General features: G+C 35.6%; 1 protein-coding gene across 1 annotated transcript in view; it reads left to right on the forward strand.

The window, feature by feature from the left end:
• The first annotated feature begins 2,977 nt into the window (after positions 1–2,977).
• Positions 2,978–22,532, forward strand: part of LOC128559266 (uncharacterized) — a 45,838-nt gene continuing 26,283 nt past the window's right edge. The window contains exons 1-4 of the mRNA XM_053550522.1: positions 2,978–3,025; positions 4,141–4,351; positions 4,713–4,957; positions 5,975–6,158. Coding sequence (XP_053406497.1) covers positions 2,978–3,025; positions 4,141–4,351; positions 4,713–4,957; positions 5,975–6,158 — 688 coding nt within the window. The remainder of the gene's footprint in view (positions 3,026–4,140; positions 4,352–4,712; positions 4,958–5,974; positions 6,159–22,532) is intronic.

Genomic DNA, 22,532 nt, shown 5'->3' on the forward strand with positions numbered 1-22,532 from the left:
AGTCCTTTCCAAGCTGCCTCTGTTGCAAAATCATTCATGTGTTTTAGATATATAACGGAAAGTTATTGGTTTCAACTTTTGTGATTGTTTTATCTCGATATCGTATCTTGTATCTTTACTTAAATGTAAATACATTTTGAATATGCACAGAAACAATACCTCTATGAATTATTTTCTTCAATAGAAATTCATACATGTATAGTCAAAAGTATCTTGAAGTATTAAGTGAAATAATTCTGTCTCATTTGTCTTAATGGTAGCGACAGCAATTATACTATCAAATCAACGAGGTTTACAATAGAAAATAGAAACATTACTCAGATACTATCTTTTAAAGATCAAAGGAATAGAACATCTAATTTTTCATCGAGCAGCCATACTGATATGAAATTCAACAAGACATCGTGTTTTTAAGTTCAGGCCCCAATTTCACGAAAAAAACTGAAGTAATTACTTAGTTAAGTCTGTCATTTTAAAACCATGTTATTGCTTAAGCTATTGTTAGTTAATGTTGATTTTTTCTAAACCAACGTATTTATAGCTAAATTAAATTATGGTTAGTAGTATTTGTCTGCAGTACTTATTTCAGTCACGCAAATATGATATTTCTATTTAAGCACGATATAACGAACTTAAGTATTTGCTTAAGTATATTTCTTATTTTTATACTTCATTTTCTGTAAAATTCAGAATTGTTGTGCTTCGATCTATTAAATAGTCATGTACGGGTCTAATATAGATGAAACATTCAACATTGAAGACGCATTCAGGGCAAAAGCAAGCATTTGAAATAAACGACTTAGCTAAGCAATTACTTAAGTTATTTCGTGAAATTGGGGCAAGGCTTTCAAATTTCTGTTGAAAATGTAGCGTAAAAAGAATTTTTAACAAGCCTCGATACTTTAGCACTTAGTTGAAACTGATACACGGCCAACGATACTGCCCCTGAGAACATTTGTATGTAGTGTAAATTACGATGGAGCTTGGAACCATTCTTTCCGGTTTTCTACGCGCTAACCACTGAGATATGGAGAACTACAGAAGTCCTTATATCGTTTTGAACGTTGCTTATTGGCAGACAGTCTACTTAAAAGGGTTTCGATCGTTCAACTTAAGCCAAAATCTGTATCAAAGTTATCATATTACACTTTTATGGTTGGTTAAGAGCCCCTTCCTGGTGTTTGTTAAGAAGAGTATTCATTGATTAAACATAGCATTTTTCTGGGACTGCTTTAAGTTTCTCTGTTTCTAATTGTAACAAATGCACCAGGAAAACAATTATGAACGTGCCAAATATTTTTTTAATGTATAATACTCTGTTATTTCTATGTTTGATAAAACGTAACTTGAAACATTCCTTTGACAGTTCGATTTCATCTAAATGAGCAAGGAATATTAAAAAGTATATAACCTGTTGTTTTATTGTTTGATCATTTCAGGGCGGACAGAAACGTAAGTTGCGTTAATGTAATTTATTATCGTCGGTAGAACATTCATTTAAAAAAAAATTATTACATGTCTAAGGCATCTTTTTGTTCATGAACAGATATAAGAAAAACAATATATGTAACTCAGACACGAAATTTCGTAATTTCAATTGCGAAAGTAAACAAATGTCAAATGGTAACTTAAACTTAAAATGTTTAACACTGAAGTCGTTCACTTCTGAATATGAGTTACTATTATTTATTTGATTCAGTGGCTGATAAGTTTCCTTCAATCATGTTCATTTATCAGAGATACTTTAAAAATATTTAGAAAAGTTCTCTCTTAGTCTTAATAATTGCAAAACTGTTAAGTTATCTGAAACTGTAAATAATGATTTATCTATTCAGGTCAGTACTAAACTGTGAAGCTGGTTAATATCAGCAATTATAGTATCATGCTTAATGGTACAATGATTTATTTTATTCTAACTGATGTAATACTGTGTTTTATTAGTGAGATATATAGAGGATATTTGTTTGTTTGCAGTGAGATATCGAAATATATCATCACCGATAAGGGAGACAATTGAATATTTTCACGAAGGCGGAGCCTGAGTGAAAATATCAGAATTGTCTCCCTTATCGGTGATGATATATTTCGATATCTCACTGCAAACAAACAAATTTTCTTTTTATTTTATGCTAGTTTGTGAAGATCAACGACTTTTCTGTTTATTACGTGCATAAATGTTCATATAAATCCAATATTTCATGATGAAATTCGGATTTATTTAAGCTACCGTGTTACATATGATACATCCGCTAAATTACCATGGACACTTAGGCACATTAATATCGAATATTGGTGATTAGGTTCATTAAATCAACACGACGCCATTTTGTTTTTAAAAACAAAAACTGCATTTAAATATTTTGTGTAAAAAATACACAGTCCGCGGCTAGCAGAGACATTGACAAATGCCGGTAGTTAAGTAGAAGCATATTTAAAACTTTTCGGGTCAATCCGTCAGTTCGTTGAATAACCGGAAGCTTGCTTTGTTTACCAAACACACGCCGAAGGTCAGATTTAAAAAACAACACGAAAAATCTTAACAACTGTGGAATATGCGTAAGTCCTTGGACAATCAAGCTGCAGAATTAAATATCATCATGGATTCAATAGAAATAGTTAGGAAATATTGATCTAGGAGCTGCATAGCATAACAAAATGGATGGAAGTTGGAACACAACTGGCTGAGCTTGGAGTGGGAAAGTATACTTCGACGAAAATGCTGGCATATTACGTAAGGTTGAGTTGATGTCTTGTGATAATTAACTAAGACAACAACCAACTAAATGTGCTGTCGCCAGTAAAATCTACCACACGATAGTGAACCAATGGAAAAAAGTAGAGGAAACACACATGTATCTGTAGCTACATGAATGGCAAGGCCTAGCAACCAAGCTGACATTTAGGTAACATTATTTCTTTTGCAAATTTAATTATAGCTAGCCTGTTCTATATAGGATTGTCTAACAGTTCATGACTCATGTATGGTTTGAGTATTAATATAATCCAGAAAAGGCAGCAAAGGGAGGTAATTAAAGAATATATTTCAAGGGAGATAATTTATATGGAAAAAAAAAGAAGTTCGGCACTGTGAGTGATATCGATTTATATCTCACTGCTACTTTCCAGTATTTCACCAATAAGCATAAAATAAAATCCATTTATATAATCACATGTTTGACGTCGCTGGAGTGTATTAAAGCCATTACTTAAAAATGATAATACACTAGTGTAATAAAGCTTTGACGTCGACGTCATTTACAGTATAGAAGACGTTGGTCAAATTGACTTGTTTTTATAGTAAAAGAAAGTAGAAGTTTTGATGTTTCGACAGGAAAAGCTAACATGTGATAAAAAGAATATTACATTTGTGACTTTCCACACTGAATTTATTAAACTCGTTAAATAAAATTGATAAAATGCTCGGCATAGCCTCGCATTTCATCATTTTATTCAACTCGTTTAATACATTCAGTATGAAAAGACACTCATGTAATATCCTCTATATCACTCACTGATATTACTCACTGTAAATGCCGATCTACTTGTACATTATGTATGAATTTTAAATTATTTGTTTAAAACAAAATGAAATTTGTAGTCGCACTTTGTTCTTTATAGTATATTTCTCAATTCAAATTATTTTACTTAATGAGAATTTCATAACGTTATGCAGCAAAAAAATAAAATAAAATGTAAATTTATCTTGTGTGCGTCTTTCTAACGTCACAACACGTCTGACGTCATGTCTGTTTACGCGCGTCTGTTTCCCGCGCTGAGATTAAAATTTATTGCAAAATGCACATCTCAACGTAAAGCATAAAACAAAAAGAAAATTTGTTTGTTTTCCTTGAATATAGAATATATCTCACCTCGAAGTGAGAAAATTTTCACATTTCACGAGCGCAACGCGCTCGTGTAAATATTCGAAATTTTCTCACTTCGAGGTGAGATGTATTCCATATTCACACAAAACAAATAAATATCCTCTACGTATATTGACTGTCGTTGTTATAAAGTTCTAGGTTTGTAAATTGATTCAAACACTACTGAAAAATGTTTATAATTAAACTCCATGATTTATCAGTTAATTATTTTAGACTGATTGCTGTTTACAAAGCTATTTTCCCTTTTCAATTCCAGACTAAGGTATTGTTGTTTGATCCTGAAAATGGAGATACAACGAACAAATTTATCACGGCCCTGAAGACTAATGTTCCAGTAAAATATGGATTAACGCTCGTCAATTCAAGCAGTCCCGAGACACACATGGATATTCCGCTTGTCCTCGTCGTCAGAAGTACGACACAAAGATTTGAAGATGATCTAGATGCTGCGATAGCTGTGACCAAAAGTAACGATAGAAACGTTTTAAAAGATATTGTTTTTTATTTGCTTAATTGTATATCTATAATATTAAGTCAATGCTATTTCAGCTACATTAAATATAGATTTCTCCTGGATATAAACTCATATATTGCTTAAGTCATCGAAAATAACAGTGGAATGGGTATGCTAGATTCGAGGGTGTTTCCTGAAAAAAACGTACATAGACTTATATAACAGAACCATTATTCTATTTTAAGTCTTAAAACTGTGACTACACGGAATAATATATAAGAGTTCGGCCATCGGGAGACGCATGGTTTGCTACTGATGTTTAATTCAATAAATGCACGTATTATTTTCTTTGTACCTTTTCGTTTGTTTTGCAGAAAAAGTATCAAAGCACCCTGAGATAATAATTTACTTCCATATGAAATGTCAAGATGACTGTACGGAAACAGCTAAACTAGCAGCAGAAAAGAATAAGTATTCAAAGATAACGATCATCGATATGGAATTTTCCCCAGAAAACAGATTGGCTTTTAAGCTTTTGGGATATTCTCCCTTGAAAGATGTTAATAAGCGTGCGTATGAAAGATTAAATGAACACATGAGAACAATGGCAAACTTTGAGGTAAATATTATTAAAATAATATGAATCTCCAATTCTGATAATATTACTGTTAGATAAAAGAGATTATGACTGTAAAATGATTTATTTTAGTTCTTTTTTTTTTGGATATGTGTTATATTTTGTCTTCCGCTGGGTGTTACGTCGATCGGAAGAAAAATATTTACAAAATGGCAACGTTAAAAATATATTTTCTAAAATCAGAAATGATTTCCAAAAGGACATTAAATTATAATAAAAACTTCTTGAATCTGCACGACAAATTGAGTTTTACTAGATTTAAGGATATTTTATCTAATATTTTCATCAAAAGGCAAATTACAGTTGAACGTGATTGGGTCTATTTCTTGCTCTATTTAGATGTAAAAATGATCGATAGCCTAACATTAATTTTGATTTTCTGACACTGAAACAATGAAACAACAAACATCTGTACTGATATTGAGATAGGAACTGTGCGTAAAAACGGGTATAAATCACAATGAGACTTTTGGCAAATCATTCAAGAATCGTGAAAAATTTGAAAGTCTTAGAACATTATTGTCTGTATCTATTGCATCACTGCAGACACTGTCCTTTTATTAATGAGACGACTGTATATAAAACATGGACACTGGGGTCGAATACTGGATATCAATTTGTCCTACTTTTTTCGATATACATATATCATTACACGTTCCTGTGATTACATTCATTTCAATATCTGTGTTGTCTTACCAGCATAATTTAGGTCATCTGTCGACTTTTAAACTTAAAATTGGAAAGAATAGGATGTCGCATGGCTGGAACCAGCGACTTAATGCACGTTTCTTAACATGGCGACTCCATTATGGCTGAAACTAAAATGGGCACAGGACAAGTGGTTCTGAGTCACAACAGTAATTACTTGGCTATTGAGGCAAAATTTTGGACAAAAAAATTATAGTGTATAATTGATAAATCGTATCTGCGCTTTTAAACTTTTTGCAACCGGGTTCTCGATAAGAATATTTGACACTGTTAGATAACATGATATTACAGAACAAATTGTTTGTTTATGACGCAATGCGAACAAGACAATCAGAGACGATACTCGAGGAATTAAAGAAGTTCATGCACGGGCGACTGGATGTAGAGAAAACCGAAGATCTAAACGATAAGGCGCCACTAGCTGTAATCTACGATCAGCAAGCAGATTACGTTTCACTATTGGAAGGTGTTAAAGGTATTTTTTTATTTTACAGCGGCTTTTCAGGATGAGTTTTCTGAATAATTGTTTAGGTGCATTGTATTGTATTTTATGTTATCAACAATAAATCCGTACATTATTCAGAAAAAAATGCACCAGCTTCGAAATGCAAATACAACTCGTATAGACAAAAAAACCGCTTACAGTAAGAAGGCTATTGCTAATCAAAACGAAGACGTTCAACTTGCGACACAAAGCGTGTTTTTCACAGACTATGTAGTACAATTTGCAATTATTATTATTATTATTGTATATGGCAGTACTCATGTTGCATACTCTGTGAGTCTCTGTCACATAGTTATATATTTTTTTTATTAGATTCATTTCATATTTTCTTAAAAAACCATCTAATAATTTCTTTGTATACATTTGCTTAACCTAGTTACTAATTTACTATCATACTTACTTACCTATCATAGTGACGTGTGACGACCATAGACTGTCGTTCCGTTCTTGGGTTTCCGTTGAATTATTATTTTTTATCATTTTTAAAACCAGTTTGACGATCTGAGTTGCGAATTTGGATATCTATCCATGACGGTATGCATCAAACACACTCGTGTATTTTCAAACCATATTTATTTGAGAAAAGTTGATGAAGTACTTAAGGTAGTTCGGTACATTTTGTGCGCATGCGCGAATGATTTCGGTTTACGTAAAGTCGAAAAATTTAAGTGTGTTGAATTTTACTTATTTCTTGCTTGCTTTCCAAGAGAATCTTCAATAATCGGCGTCTAATGGAAAAGCTAGAAGGAAACTATTCGTTGAGGCTTTAAATCTAAGTTTATCGCGAGATTTTTAACGACATTCACCGGTTTCGTAAAGCGGTCGTTTGTTTTGGCGCAATGCAGAAGTGTCGTCTTGATGCAGTTTTTTGGCTGAAAAGTTGACGAATTCTTCATCTCATAACGTCTGTCATTTGTTTTACGTTTGTCATCAGTTTTAAGCAGTAACTGTTTCTCGAGAGTACCGGAACAGACTGTGAATTATTTCTATAGATCTAAATATGGTTCGTGAAAAAGGACAATTTGTCTAGCATTCGGAACATTCCTACACTAGTGATCCATGAGGACTTTGTCCAGTTTCCAGAATGGCAGGATGGAAAGACTTATTGAATTGGACCACTTGTCAAGGCAGCTTAAACGTTGCAATAAATGTAATCAGCAGCTGCATCTTCACAACACCCTCAAGAAAACCACATTTGGTCTTGGTGCATAATTTGTTAGTCGAACTAATCCGTCGTATACAGTTTGGTTTATATTGTGACGGTCAAACTGTGGCTGCAAAAGTCAGAAATTAAAAAGTAGCCGCTCAGCGACAGTAAGCTTGTCTACATTTTCCATAAAATTTCCAAAATAAATACTGGGAAAAAAACATGGAAATACATACAACATCAACACAAAATAGAACAGCACCAGAATGAGTGCGGAAGTTGTCCAGAGTGGTGTGGCATTGTGCCTGTTCATTATGGTTTACAGTTTCCAAAAGTCTGGTGAGTCATGTAAATTATATTGTACTGTCATTTGATACTGTAATTGCTTATTCATTATTTTAGTTCATTCTAAAGCCCTCAACAGACGGTAGGTTTTTTGTTGTACAACACCAGTTAAATTTAAGATGTACAGCCAAATGTTATCGTGTGTACGATGCTATTCCTTGATTTCGTAAATCTTTCTTGACTTACAGATAAGGACATGTTCTATTTCGTAAGTTTTGCCTTACGTACCACCTACGTTGACAAGCAACAAATTGGTAAAATTAGTTGATAACAGGCAAGTGAATGAAATTCCAGAAACAACTGCTCAAAAAATAACACAAATCTGAATATAAAATGGCTTCCAATGCATAATGGAAAAAGGATGACACTGAAAAGTTAAATGATTTGAGCCGCGTCATGAGAAAACCAACATAGTGCCTTTCCGACCAGCATCTGCGCAGTCTTGTCCATGCTGTTCGCTATGAAACAGTTTTTCTAACTGCAATAGGCTTTGAAAGCAAACATCATTGATCCTGACCAGACTGCGTCGATGCACAGGCTGGTCTTGATCCATGCTGGTCGCAAAGCCATTATGTTGCTTTTCTCATGGCGTGGGTCATTTGTGTCATGCGTAATCAAATTCATGGGATATATTTTTTATTAATAATGGTTACATTCCTTTCAGTACCTGATGCACTATGTTTACTAGGTAAATCTCTGTTATTTATATGGGAGTGGAATACTGTCTGAATCACAGACACTTGGGGTCTGGAATCCCACCCCCTACACCCCAAACTACTACGCACCTGTATATATTTTTATCATCATTGTATATCCAGACCCAGACACTAATCACACAAACATTGTTAAACTTATTTGAGCTAATTAAAAAAATATATATAATACCTCATTAGCTTTAATACACACAAGATAGAAATGTTTGACAGAAATATTTCGTACACCTACCTCGAAAATACGCTCGTGTTTTACTCTTTTTGCAACTTTCCCGTATATTTCTGGTGTCCTTCGTTCAAGTACAAATTACTCTTTACGACGATGATAGTGACAATACTCAATCTTTGCTCCTGCCTGCACAATATGCGAGACATTTTGCAATTGTCAACTCATTTCGTTCCATTTACAAAATCTTTCGACGATTTGAACGCTGGCTCCCAGCCTGATACGGTAAGTATGCGTCGCGTAGTGAACGTTAGAACCAGCATAACGATTAATAGAAACCAGTCTATTACTCGATTAATTTTTTTTTGTTCTTTTCTCGTGAGCTGTCAAATCGCCGTGTCATCGAACATCGCAAATTTTAGCAATCTGCTAAGTATGTTAAGTCGTAGTCAAAGCTTGTTTTTTACTACGGCCTTAAATAACCATAATATAACATTGACTGGCCAGGGTGTAGCGGTCAGACCTTTGTTTTGCAGGAAATAGCGAAAGAACTATGTTCTCGTGGTAAAAGTGTTGCTGTCACTTGTACTACTGGTATCGCCGCGACTCAGTATGAGAAAGGCCAGACATTGCACAGTTGGTGTGGTGTTGGTGATGGTAGCATACAGAAATCAGAGTTAAGCCGGTTGATTATTAATGACGAGCGTTATAGAAAAGCAAGGGATCATATTATTGATTGTTATGTGTTAATTATTGACGAATGTTCAATGTTGAGTAAGAAAATGTTTGATACTGTTGAATTTCTATGCCGGCATGTAAGATAGTGGGGGGGGTAATATTTTGGTGGGATCCAAATAATTTTGTCTGGAGATTTCTATCAACTTCCTCCTGTTCCAGATCAGTTGTACGGAGAAACTGGAGAATTTTGTTTCCAGTCAAATATTTTTTTAATGCGTTACCGCATAGTATTAGTTTAGATACTATTTTTAGGCAAAATGACACAGACTTAATATCATGTGTGAACGAAAAAGAAAAAGGGAACAACTTCAAAACAGTCTCTAGAATTCATGAAAACTTTAGAAAGAAACATTTGTGTTAACGAAGACACACTGTGTATTTATTTTCAACAAATTTTAAAACAAAACTTTTCAACCATGACAAACTTAAAGCAATAGCAGGTAAAGTAAAACATATCAGTTAAGTTGGTCTGCAGTTCGCAGTTCGCAGTTTGCGTTTCGAATTGTGAACTGCAAACTGGTCTGCAGTTCGCAGTTCGCGATTCGAATTGCGAACTGCAAACTGGTCTGCAGTTCGCGATTCGAATTGCGAACTGTAAACTGGTCTGCACTTTACGATTCAAATGTCAACGTGCAGTCTGATCTACACTGTCCTGCGCATTGCAGATTAGAATGCATTTCACGGTTGGTCTGCAGTTCGCGTTTCGAATTGCGAACTGCAAACTGGTCTGCAGTTCGCGATTCGTGTTGCGAACTGCAAACTAGTCTGCAGTTTACGATTCAAATTTCAACGTGCAGTCTGATCAACACTGTCCTGCGCATTGCAGACAAGAATACATTTCACAGTTGGTCTGCAGTTCGCGTTTCGAATTGCGAACTGCAAACTGGTCTGCAGTTCGCGATTCGTGTTGCGAACTGCAAACTAATCTGCAGTTTACGATTCAAATTTCAAAGTGCAGTCTGATCAGCACTGTCCAGCGCATTGCGGACAAGAATGCATTTAATAATTAGTCTGCAGTTCTCATTTCGCGTTTCCAACTGCGAACTGGTCCGCGGTTCGGGTTCCAAATTGCAAACTGCAATCTTGTCTGCTGATTACAATAAACATTTCAAAGTGCAGTCAGATCAGCACTTTCTTGCGCATTGCAGACAAGAATGCATTTCATAGTTGGTCTATAGTTCGCCGTTTGTGTTTCCAATTGTGAACTGCAAACTGGTCTGTTGTTCGCAGTTCGCGTTTCGGATTGCGGACTGCAAACTGGTCTGCAGTTCGCAGTTCGCGATCTGAATTGCGAACTGCAAACTGGTCTGCAGTTCGCGATTCGAATTGCGAACTGCAAACTGGTCTGCAGTTCGGGATTCGTATTTCGAACTGTAAATTGGGACACAATTTACGATTCAAATTTCAAAGTGCAGTCTGATCAGCACTGTCCAGCGTATTGCGGACAAGAATGCTTTTCATAATTAGTCTGCAGTTCGCATTTCGCGTTTCCAAGTGCGAACTGCAAACTGGTCCACAATTCGCGTTTCAAATTGCAAACTGCAATCTTGTCTGCTGATTACAATAAAAATTTCAAAGTGCAGTCTGATCAGCACGTTCTTGCGCACTGCAGACAAGAATGCATTTCACAGTCGGTCTATAGTTCGCAGTTTGTGTTTATAATGAGTGACATGAGGAGGTGACAGTTAAAATTTTGGCTTATGTTTGTTGCTTATTGTATTGAGAATAAATCTAGACCATTTTCATTGTAAATTTCCTGGAATAAGTTTTATTCTTTGCGACAAATGTCTACCTACGCGTAATTGCTAAACGGCTGTTTTCATGGGGGCATTTTTAGAGGGTGATGTTTCTCAGAACAGATTATTTTTCTTATATACAACATAACATGTCAATATTTTTCTATTTTTGATAAGAAGACATGTAATACTAAATGACCACATATGGTTTTCATATCATTGAAATGCTCTAAAGTGCTGAAAATGAGGTCTGAATGTTTTGTTATTAATATGAAATAAATAAGGAATTGAATTGGTAGAATGTAACCTACATGACAAGAATTCACAAAGACTGTACGGGCAAGGATGAAGTGCCTCGGATATCTCCGTTAATATTCGTAATAACACGTTCATTGCCGAGGATATTCAATTCAATTAAACAGCAGACGATACCGCCAGGGAAAAGTATTATATTCCCCGCTATGCGCGGCGCACGTCACTATTAAGTTTAAAGAACATGAAATGTTACATCCCGTGACAAACATGCTATAACTTCTACATGTTTTCATTGTTTATATTTAAGCTTATCTACTACTATCCGACCAGGGATACCTGACAGTGACGTCATATTGTGTTTACTTTCCAATGTTTACCTTATATTGTACTGGATTATCATTATATTTCTTTACTTATAGCCTTTATGGATACGTAGCCCAGAGGATAACGGCGCTGTCGTAGTAACCGAAAGGTACCGAGTTCGAATCCGGTCGTTGGAACTTTTTTCCCGCACGGCATTTTCTTATTCAACTATACAGTTATGTTGATTTTCTAGTGCTTCACGAATTATGTGTACAGAATTGTGTAGAAAACGTCCGCCATTTCACTCCACATAAAATGGCTATGAACACGTTTTAACTGTAACGAGCCTTTGGAGAATAACGAGAAAGCAATATCTATTCTAAAACACAATGTACTGACGGTGAGACATGCATATGTTGCATTAACATTTGGTATACTTCATAATAAAATAAATAATTGGTGATTTTTAAAAAAAAACTAACAAGGAAAACTAATAAAAACAAAAATTTCCATAAAATATACCGCGTCTATCACTGGTCTCGAACTTCCATCGCCTGCGTGACAAGCAGCCAACGTATCCATTAGGCCATACTTCACTTAGAGTTTCTCATATGATAAGGACATATTTCTATCTATTATAAGAATACATCTGTTTGGGGATATACCTTTGGTATTTATAGTTTGTTGACAAAATGACGTCACTGTCAAAAATTGTCGGTGGATTAGTAATAAACTTTGATAATGTGGCAGTTGACCTGAATACAATCGACATTGTTTATTGTCCAATACAGGTAAATCCAATAATTGCTTTGCAATAGATCTATGACGGATTATCTTTGAACACCCCTGGACTTATTAGACTCAACTGCCACATTATCAAAGTTTATTAGTATATTCGTCACCGGTAATTGATATGGGCGGCTCCTCCATAAAAATGTTACTAAATTCATTGGAAAAAATCCTGCAAGATAGAGAAGCTCCATTTCAAGATTTTTCATTTCTTCTTTACTTTTCCTTTTGCAGATCGCATTTGAAAACGTGAACTGAGAACTGCAAACTGCAGACCAACTGTTAAATGCATTCTTGTCTACATTTTGCTGGACAGTGCTGATCAGACTGCACTTTGAAATTTGAATCGTAAACTGCAGCACAGTGTACAGTTCTCAATACGAATCTCGAACTGCAGACCAGTTTTCAGTTCGAATTTGAATCGCGAACTGCAGACCATTTTGCAGTTCGCAATTCGAATCGCGAACTGCGAACTGCGAACTGCAGGCCAGTTTGCAGATCGCAATTCGAAAGGCGAACTGCAAACAGCGGACCAGTTTGCAGTTCGCAATTCGAATCGCGAACTGCGAACTGCAGGCCAGTTTGCAGTTCGCAATTCGAAAGGCGAACTGCGAACTGCGGACCAGTTTGCAGTTCACAATTCGAAACGCAAACTGCGAACTGTAGACCAACTGTGAAATGCATTCTTGTCTGCAGTTCTAATGGAGAGGGAGGAAGTGCAGACTTTTTACATTTATGTTTAGCAAACACTTGCCTATTACTTTAAAGTATAAGAGTAACCTTCAAATTCATTTTCATTTTAAATCTTGAACTGCAGACCAGTTTGCAGTTCGTAGTTCGAATCGAAAACTAGGAGCCGCAGATTTGCCGGCACTTTGCAGTTCTACTGAAGAGGGAGGAAGTGCAGACCATTAACATTAATGAGCCGTGCCATGAGAAAACAAAAATAGTGGGTTTGCGACCAGCATGGATCCAGACCAGCTTGCGCATCCGCGCAGTCTGGTCAGGATCCATGCTGTTCACTTTTAAAGCCTACTGCAATTAGAGAAACCATTAGCGAACAGCATGGATCCTGACCAGACTGAGCGGATGCGCAAGCTGGTCTGGATCCATGCTGGTCGCAAACCCACTATGTTGATTTTCTCATGGCACGTTTCAAAATTTTATATTTAGCAAATACTGACCTGTTACTTAAAGGTCCAATACAAAGGAAAGTGAACATTTTAATTTCTTTTAAAAAGCACAGAAACTGTTTCATTTTATTGGAAAATGAAAGTTGGTATGTAGAAATTCGAAATAAATCGCAGTATATGTACAATTATTTTTCTATGAAGTATGAAGAAAGTTAAAAAGACCTGGGGGGTCATTCTGTCGATTCATTGAAATTTCAACATAATACACATACATTTCTTTGAGTTTCAAAGACCTTCCGTAAATTTTGACCTGCCAATCTTCATTATTTAGTGTCTTGCAGAAGTCTATGCACTGGCTATGAAAAAAAAATGCCAACTCACTTTCCCTTAGTAATGGACCTTTAAAAGTATAAGAGTAACGTTCAAATATATTTTTATTTTGAATCTTGAACCGCAGACCAGTTTGCAGTTCGCAATTCGAATCACGAACTGCGAACTGCAGACCAGTTTGCAGTTCGCAATTCGAAACGCGAACTGCGAACTGCAGACCAGTTTGCAGTTCGCAATTCGAAACACAAACTGCGAACTATAGACTAGCTGTGAAATGCGCAAGAAAGTGCTGATCAGACTGCACTTTGAAATTTTTATTGTAATCAGCCGACAAGATTGCAGTTTGCAATTCGGAACGCGAACTGCGGACCAGTTTGCAGTTCGCAGTTGGAAACGCGAAATGCGAACTGCAGACTAATTATGAAATGCATTCTTGTCCGCAATGCGCTGGACAGTCAAGTCAAGTCAAGTCAAAAGTTTATGAAATGTAACAAAGGCCTCCGGCCCAAAATACACTACATAATATATAGTAAGTAAATATATAAACAGTTGTGATCCCACAAAATGTATACATATACAATCGGATAAGTTAAAATACATATTCATAGGTTCAGCACACAGTCGACTAGTAAACATAGGCTGCTGAATATCATATTTAACAGGTCAAACATTATTTAAGAGTTTCTCAAGATACAATGCTGTTAGATATAACACCTTTTCATTATCAGAGCTAAGTATGTTATAAAAACTTTGTATACTTCTGTCAGATGAATACCAATTAAGAAGATACGATTACGGATCTCACTAAATTTCTCACATTGAAAAAAAGCATGATATTCACATTCAACAATACTAGTGTTACTTCTATTATAACAAAATTGGCAGATACGAAGATACGAGATTCAAAAGGTGTATTGTTGTGCCTACCAGTTTCAACATGCAGCTTATGGCTTGAACAACGAAGTTTTGACATTGCTAGTCTGTATTTAAATGGCAAATTTATTGTAAGGTAACGTTCTGTATTTAATAAAGTTTTAAAATGTTTATAATGGTGACATCTACTTGATTCTTCGATAGACTCTTTCCAGTTTTGTTTATGACAATCTATGAGTCTTTGACGAAAAATACTAACGAAGTAGTCAATATTTCCAACATCATGTGAAACCCAAACATAACCCAAACCATACAAAAATAACAAGTGTTTGACCTGAGTAGCCCAGGTGATTCTACCTACGTTATCTAAAGATTTTAGCATAAAATAACACCGTTTAGGGTAGCTAGAGTTATCCATCCGTATTAGTTAGCTGATCAGACTGCACTTTGAAATTTGAATCGTAAATTGTAGCCAAGTTTACAGTTTGCAATACGAATCCCGAACTGCAGACCAGTTTGCAGTTCGAATTCAAATCGCGAACTGCAGACCAGTTTGCAGTTCGCAATTCGAATCGCGAACTGCGAACTGCAGACCAGTTTGCAGTTCGCAATTCGAAACGCGAACTGCGAACTGCAGACCAGTTTGCAGTTCGCTATTGGAAACACAACCTGCGAACTATAGACCAACTGTGAAATGCATTCTTGTCTGCAATGCGCAAGAAAGTGCTGATCAGACTGCACTTTGAAATTTTTATTGTAATCAGCAGACAAGATTGCAGTTCGCAATTTAGAAAGCGAACTGCGGACCAGTTTGCAGTTCGCAGTTGGAAACGCGAAATGCAAACTGCAGACTAATTATGAAATGCATTCTTGTCTGCTATGCGCTGGACAGTGCTGATCAGACGGCACTTTGAAATTTGAATTGTAAACTGCAGCCCAGTTTACAGTTCGCAATATGAATCTCAAACTGCAGACCAGTTTGCAGTTCGAATTCGAATCGCGAATTGCAGACCAGTTTGCAGTTCGCAATTCGAAACGCGAACTGCAGACCAACTGTGAAATGCATTCTTGTCTGCAATGCGCAGGACAGTGTTGATCAGACTGCACGTTGACATTTGAATCGTAAAGCGCAGACCAGTTTACAGTTTGCAATTCGAATCGCGAACTGCAGACCAGTTTGCAGTTCGCAATTCGAAACGCGAACTGCTAACTTCAGGCCAAATGTGAAATGCATTCTTGTCTACAATTTGCCGGGCAGTGCTGATTAGACTGCACACTTTGAAATTTGAATCGTAAACTGCAGACTAGTTTGCAGTTCGCAACACGAATCGCAAACTGCAGACCAGTTTGCAGTTCGCAATTCGAAACGAGAACTGCAGACCAACTGTGAAATGCATTCTTGTCTGCAATGTGCAAGACATTGTTGATCAGACTGCACGTTGACATTTGAATCGTAAAGTGCAGACCAGTTTATAGTTCGCAATTCGAATCGCGAACTGCAGACCAGTTTGCAGTTCGCAATTCGAATCGCGAACTGCGAACTGCAGACCAGTTTGCAGTTCGCAATTCGAAACGCGAACTGCGAACTGCGAACTGCAGACCAACTTAACTAAAATAAGTAAAACTGTGTCTTGCTAAAGATTAGGGTGATACATATTATTTGAATAAAGGACATCGGACATTATGCTAGGGATTTTGCCCAAAGTTCAATGCTATTTCTTGACTTCAGTAGCTGATAGTTTTATATAACAGCTTCAAATACTGATAAATACGTTATATTCCTATCAAACTGTCACAAAAGATAGTTTTATTTTATATTTGTTTTCTTGAAATTCGAACAGTTTGTAACTAAGGGTCATATTTTTGAAAAATTAAAAATGTGTATTTTTAGTTAAAATAAGCATTGGTATTTAAGGTATGTCTACTATGAAATATTTTAACACAATAAATAAACTGATACCATGCAGGTTATCAGTTTTTTTGACATTTTTCAAAATAAACGAAACGGAAAAAATAAGAGTGGAACAAAACATTTGGTCCCTAACTGTACTTCAGTTATTTCCACCCGAGTGCCCATGATAACACTTATGCATTGATCATATCCTATTGTTTGTTTTCTTTACATCTATTGCTATACTGTATGTATACACATGTACTAATCCACCGACAATTTTTGACAGTGACGTCATTTTGTCAACAAACTATAAATATCCAAGGTATATCCCAAAACAGATGTATTCTTATAATAGATAGAAATATCTCCTTATCACAAAAGAAACTTTAAGTGAAGTATAGTCCAGTGGATGCGTTGGATACTTGTCACGCAGGCGATGTAAGTTCGAAACCAGTGATAGACGAGATATTTTTTGTAGCATAAACATATATTGTTTGAAAGACCAGTTACATTTGCTTTCCTTGATTTGGAAAATTGTTGTTTTTTTATCTGTTTTCCTTATTAGCTTTTTTTAATCACCAATCATTTATTTTATTATGAAGTATACCAAATGTTAATGCAACGTATGCCAGTCTCACCATCAGTACATTGTGTTTTAGAATAGATATTGCTTTCTCGTTATTCTCAAAAGGTTCGTTACAGTTAAAAACGTGTTCATAGCCATTTTATGTGGAGTGAAATGGCGGACGTTTTCTACACAATTTTGTACACATAATTCGTGAAGAAGTAGAAAATCAAGATATCTATATACAGTCAAACTTGTGCTAGCGACTACCCGTGAATAGCGACCACCTGTCGACAACGACCGGTCTCTGGTCCTCCCGTAGAAAAATGCTCATAAAAAGGCAGTGAATAACGACCACCTGGCGACCGCGACCAGCGACCGGCCTAATTCATTCCCAAGGGTCATATTTGCCTCCCAATAACGACCAAGCTGGACCGTTCCGACATGAAAATATTTGAAATATGCCGAATTTTCACGACTTTCGCCTTACAGCAAACATAATAATTACAGCTTGAATGAAAATTTGCAAGTTTGCACCGGCCGAATTAATACATAGAACATAAAGAAAGCAAGAACCTGTAAAAATACTTTTTATCAGCATGATAATGTCTAACTGAGAAGTGACCCTTCCCCCCGGAATAAACACCTGTGAACAAAGACCACTTTTGCTTGTTCCGAAGAGTGGTCTTTGTTCACAGGTTTGACTGTAGCTGAATAAGAAAATGCCGTACGGGAAAAAAGTTCCGCCAACCGGATTCGAACTCGGTACCTTTCGGTTAATACAACAGCGCCGTTATCCTCTGGGCTACGTATCCATAAAGACTATAAGTAAAGTAATATAATGATAATCCAGTACAATATAAGGTAAACATTGGAAAATAAACATAATATGACGTCACTGTCAGGTATCCCTGGTCGAATAGTACAATACTGACCGGGCATTATGTGAGGGATTATTATTGAATACATGCAGTGGTGTAGCTGGCCATACATTGGCATAGTTGGCCTTTTTCAGTTGAAACGGAGGGGTGCAGGAAACTGCCTATTCCACTGCGGGTTCAGGGATGCCTTACTTATAGCATTTTATATCAGTGGAACTTCACTAGCTAGTATCAACATTTATATAGATATTCTTGGTGTGTCTGTGTTAGTTCTTTGAGGTCCTTACTAGTATTTCGGTTGGCTTCGAAATAAGTTTTAGACGTGTGAGCGAATTGATGTTAATTCTGGGGGTGTCAGTGTTAGTTATGGGCAGTCAGTATTAGTTCTATGGGTGTCAGTGTAAGTTCTGGAAGCAATTAGGTTAGTTAATGAGATGGTGTCTGGTGTAGTTTTTGTTAGGGTATAGGTTGCATGATCGAATAAAAGAAAATGTATCTTAAAATGCATTCTATGTTCGCTTCAACTGTGTCCTACAAAAGGTAAAAAAAATGGCACCTAAGTGGCAATATTCCCATAAAAGTTTGTCTGTATTTCTTTGTCATTTTACGTTGAAGACATATAATTATGTAATATGTCGATGCCACTTGCTTGGTTCTTGACTTATGACAGATGCAGTTGTATCAATCCTGATAACACTCAATCGACGGACTTAGACTGTCAAGAGGTAACAGATCTGATTGAAAAATTCATAAGATATACTTATAAGGATCTGTCTGCTTTCTAGCTTCACTTTCTATGTCCCCTATTTATTTGATTTAGTGTTTTCTGTGCTTGAAATATTTACCAAAATGAATAAAGCTGTATATATGTAAAGTTTAGGAAAAACATGCAATAATTGTCAAATATTTATGTAAAAATTTATTTGCTGACACCCTGTACGTAGTTTTTTTCAATTTTAAACACTTTCCCACCCGTGACCAAGTGTCATTTTTGCAGCATACGTATATAATAATTATTTACAAAGGCATGTGAACTATTTTGTTGCGTCACTGGTGGGAAAGATGTTTAAAACGTAAAAATGATTTATGTTCATATTTTAATGGAAAAGAGAATGAGAAATGTCTTCAAAGTCTTCTTTTTTTGTTCATAAACTTGTAAAATGAAGTCGCATTTATCAAGAAATGGTCTTCAACTATCATAACTATGCAATTTCAGAAGTCTACCCCTATGTCACGTTTTCCTTAATCGGATAGGCAATCTGAATAGGAAAATGTCCGAGGTCCTTTCAATCACCTGCTCTTTTAGATCTCAAAGTGAACTGTCCAGTTATGCTAGTTTCAAATCTTAGTCAAGGGGGGTATTCGATCTACTCCTAGCTATTTCTTTGATTTGACCCCGTGACCCAGTTTTTGACCCCACCTGACCTAGATTTAAACTTGACCTAAAGACTACCAAGATTAACATTCTGACCAAGTTCCATTAAGATATGGTCATAAATGTGGCCTCTAAAGTGTTAAATAGCTTTTCCTTTGATTTGACCCAGTGACCTAGTTTTTGACCCCACCTGAACCAGATTTTAACTTGACCTAAAGATCAGCAAGTTTAACATTCTGACTAAGTTTCATGAAGATTCATTCATAATTGTGGCCTCTAGAGTGTTAACAAACTTTTCCTTTGATATGACCTAGTGACCTAGTTTTTGACCCCACCTGACCCAGATATAAACTTGACCTAAAGACTACCAAGATTAACATTCTGACCAAGTTCCATTAAGATATGGTCATAAATGTGGCCTCTAAAATGTTAACAAGCTTTTCTTTTGATTTGACCTGGGGACCTAGTTTTTGACCCCAGATGGTCCAATATCAAATTCTTCCAAGACTTTATTAAGGATAACACTCTGATCAAGTTTCATTAAGATTGGGCCAAAAAATGTGACCTCTAGAGTGATAACAAGCTTTTCCTTTGATTTGACCTGGTGACCTACTTTTTGACCCCAGATGACCCAATATCGAACTTGTCCAAGATTTTATTAAGGGTAATATTCTGACCAAGCTTCATTAAGACTGAGCCAAAAATGTGACTCTACAGTGTTAGCAAGCTTTTCATTTGATTTGACCTGGTGACCTAGTTATTGATCCCAGATGATCCAATATTGAAGTCGTACAAGATTTGATTGAGGGTAACATTCTGACCAAGTTTCATTAAGATTGGACCAAAATTGTGACCTCTAGAATGTTAACAAGCTTTTCCTTTGATTTGACCCGGTGACCTAGTTTTTGACCCCTGATAACCCAATATCAAACTCGTCCAAGATTTTATTGAGGGTAATATTCTGACCAAGTTTCATTAAGATTGGGCCAGAAATGTGACCTCTAGAGTGTTAACAGTCAAATTGTTGACGACGGACGGACGGACGACGGACACAGGGCGATCACTAAAAGCTCACCTTTGAGCACTTCGTGCTCAGGTGAGCTAAACATATCACCACTTTTTCCTTGAGGGTTTTCAAAAAACATACGCGACTACTTCAGTGTTTAAAAAACAAAGTGTTTTCGGGAGCAGTTGCGCGGTTGACTGTGTCATTATGTTTTGTAAATTGCTGAAAATATACCAGCATTTAAAAAACATACTGATTATACAAACTGCATTTATTTTTCCGACTTCGTGTATCAAACTAACAAGATAAATTGAAACCAAATTTTATTTAAACATTCAGAGTGAACTTAACCAGTTTTTCTTTTTTCTATGAATTTAAACGTAATGCAAACAATAGTTTTGTCTGAAGGAAGAGTCCTGGAATATTTACAGTCATTCTCACAACTTTGAGAACATTCTATCATATTTTCATCATACATAACACAAAAACGATGAGCATGCTCAAGGTAACGTATGTACCAGTTAAGTAAATTATGCATACAATGTATTTACCGATAGCATTTTTCGTTAATTTAATAAAATCTTCTATGTGTCCTTTGAATATGTTTCGATAACATTAAATTTCGTATTACTGTTAATGGGCGATAGTGTATTGTCATTTGAATTCAATCATCTATGACACTGCCCTGAAATTTATGTACGTCCTAAATTTCTAGTACATTGGTCAAAAACTATAATAAAGAAAATGTTTTAAGATAAACACTATCGAGGCAGTTATGCATATCATGTGAATTGCAGAAAAGAAGAATAAACAATATCGCGACAACAAATACTTTTTTTCTTAAAGCAAATACATACGTTACTGCACAATTACAGTGGCATGTAACATCCTGCAGTACAAAAATAAGAATCTACGTTATGTAATCATCAAAATTCTACGAAACGATATAAAATCCATCCTGTACGAATGAACTGAAGCATTAAGATTGATGTAAATGAATAACAGATCTAATGGAACTTGAATTACATTGTCAAATGCCACAAAAAAATGAAAGTCTTTAATTTTTATTTGAAATTATACATACGTTACTATTGGTTACGTATGTACCACTCGTATTCGTCAGCTGTATCTTTACTTTTATATACATTAATATATATGTAATTATTTCATTTGAAAATAATAAGCATATTTCAATATATTTAAAAATTATTAGATATGAAAATCTATTATGTTGTGATATTATTCTCTCATCATATCTATAGCATACGATTCTCAAAACTGAATTTGTTTACAATGTGTAGCGTGATAAAAGGTTATCAAAATTAAAAGTTGGCGACCTAAAAGGCTTGTAAACTTGAAAACCTACGTCACTGATGACGTATGCTGATGTAGGAGTTAGTTTTAAATATTTCAGTAACGTATGTATCGATCACGTATGTATCATTTCCTTCTATGATGCTCATAAAGAATATGCATAGATAGATATTTTTTATCTAGAGGGTAATCAGAACATTAAAAAAAAATGAACTTAAATTGTGATATTTCTACAATACGATAACGGATGTATCAATCTGTTATATACGCTCTAGGGTAAGGTTTTCCACGCTGATATGGTATAAAATGCAACCCGAATTAACAGCATGAATAATCTTGTGAGCAAGCATAATAGTTATATAATTTACGAACAGGCATGTGTGAATGTTTATTTTACACAGAAACGGCAGAAACATTACCATATTCTTTGGCATAACATATGTATCACTATGGTCGAGACATCATTTTAAATGATGACTGATACCAAAGGAGACTGGACAAAACTGTATCTATGTTTGATAATAAAATAACTTCCTATGTAACTTCATAAAAATATGTGATTTCGTTCACTACTGATGCATTTTAACCACAAGAACGCTCATTAACATAAAAATGAGCTGGCGACAGTAACGTATGTATTGTTTACGGTAATTTGAAGCTTCATAAAGTACTAACAGACAAAAGTAACAAGCAAAGGTTCGGAATAAAAATCAAACAAGGTTAGTGCTATATGACATGGTGACGAATTACTCTTCTATTGATTTGTGAATAAGATAGTAAG

This window comes from Mercenaria mercenaria, chromosome 9 (assembly GCF_021730395.1).
Source record: "Mercenaria mercenaria strain notata chromosome 9, MADL_Memer_1, whole genome shotgun sequence".
NCBI classification, from domain to species: domain Eukaryota; kingdom Metazoa; phylum Mollusca; class Bivalvia; order Venerida; family Veneridae; genus Mercenaria; species Mercenaria mercenaria.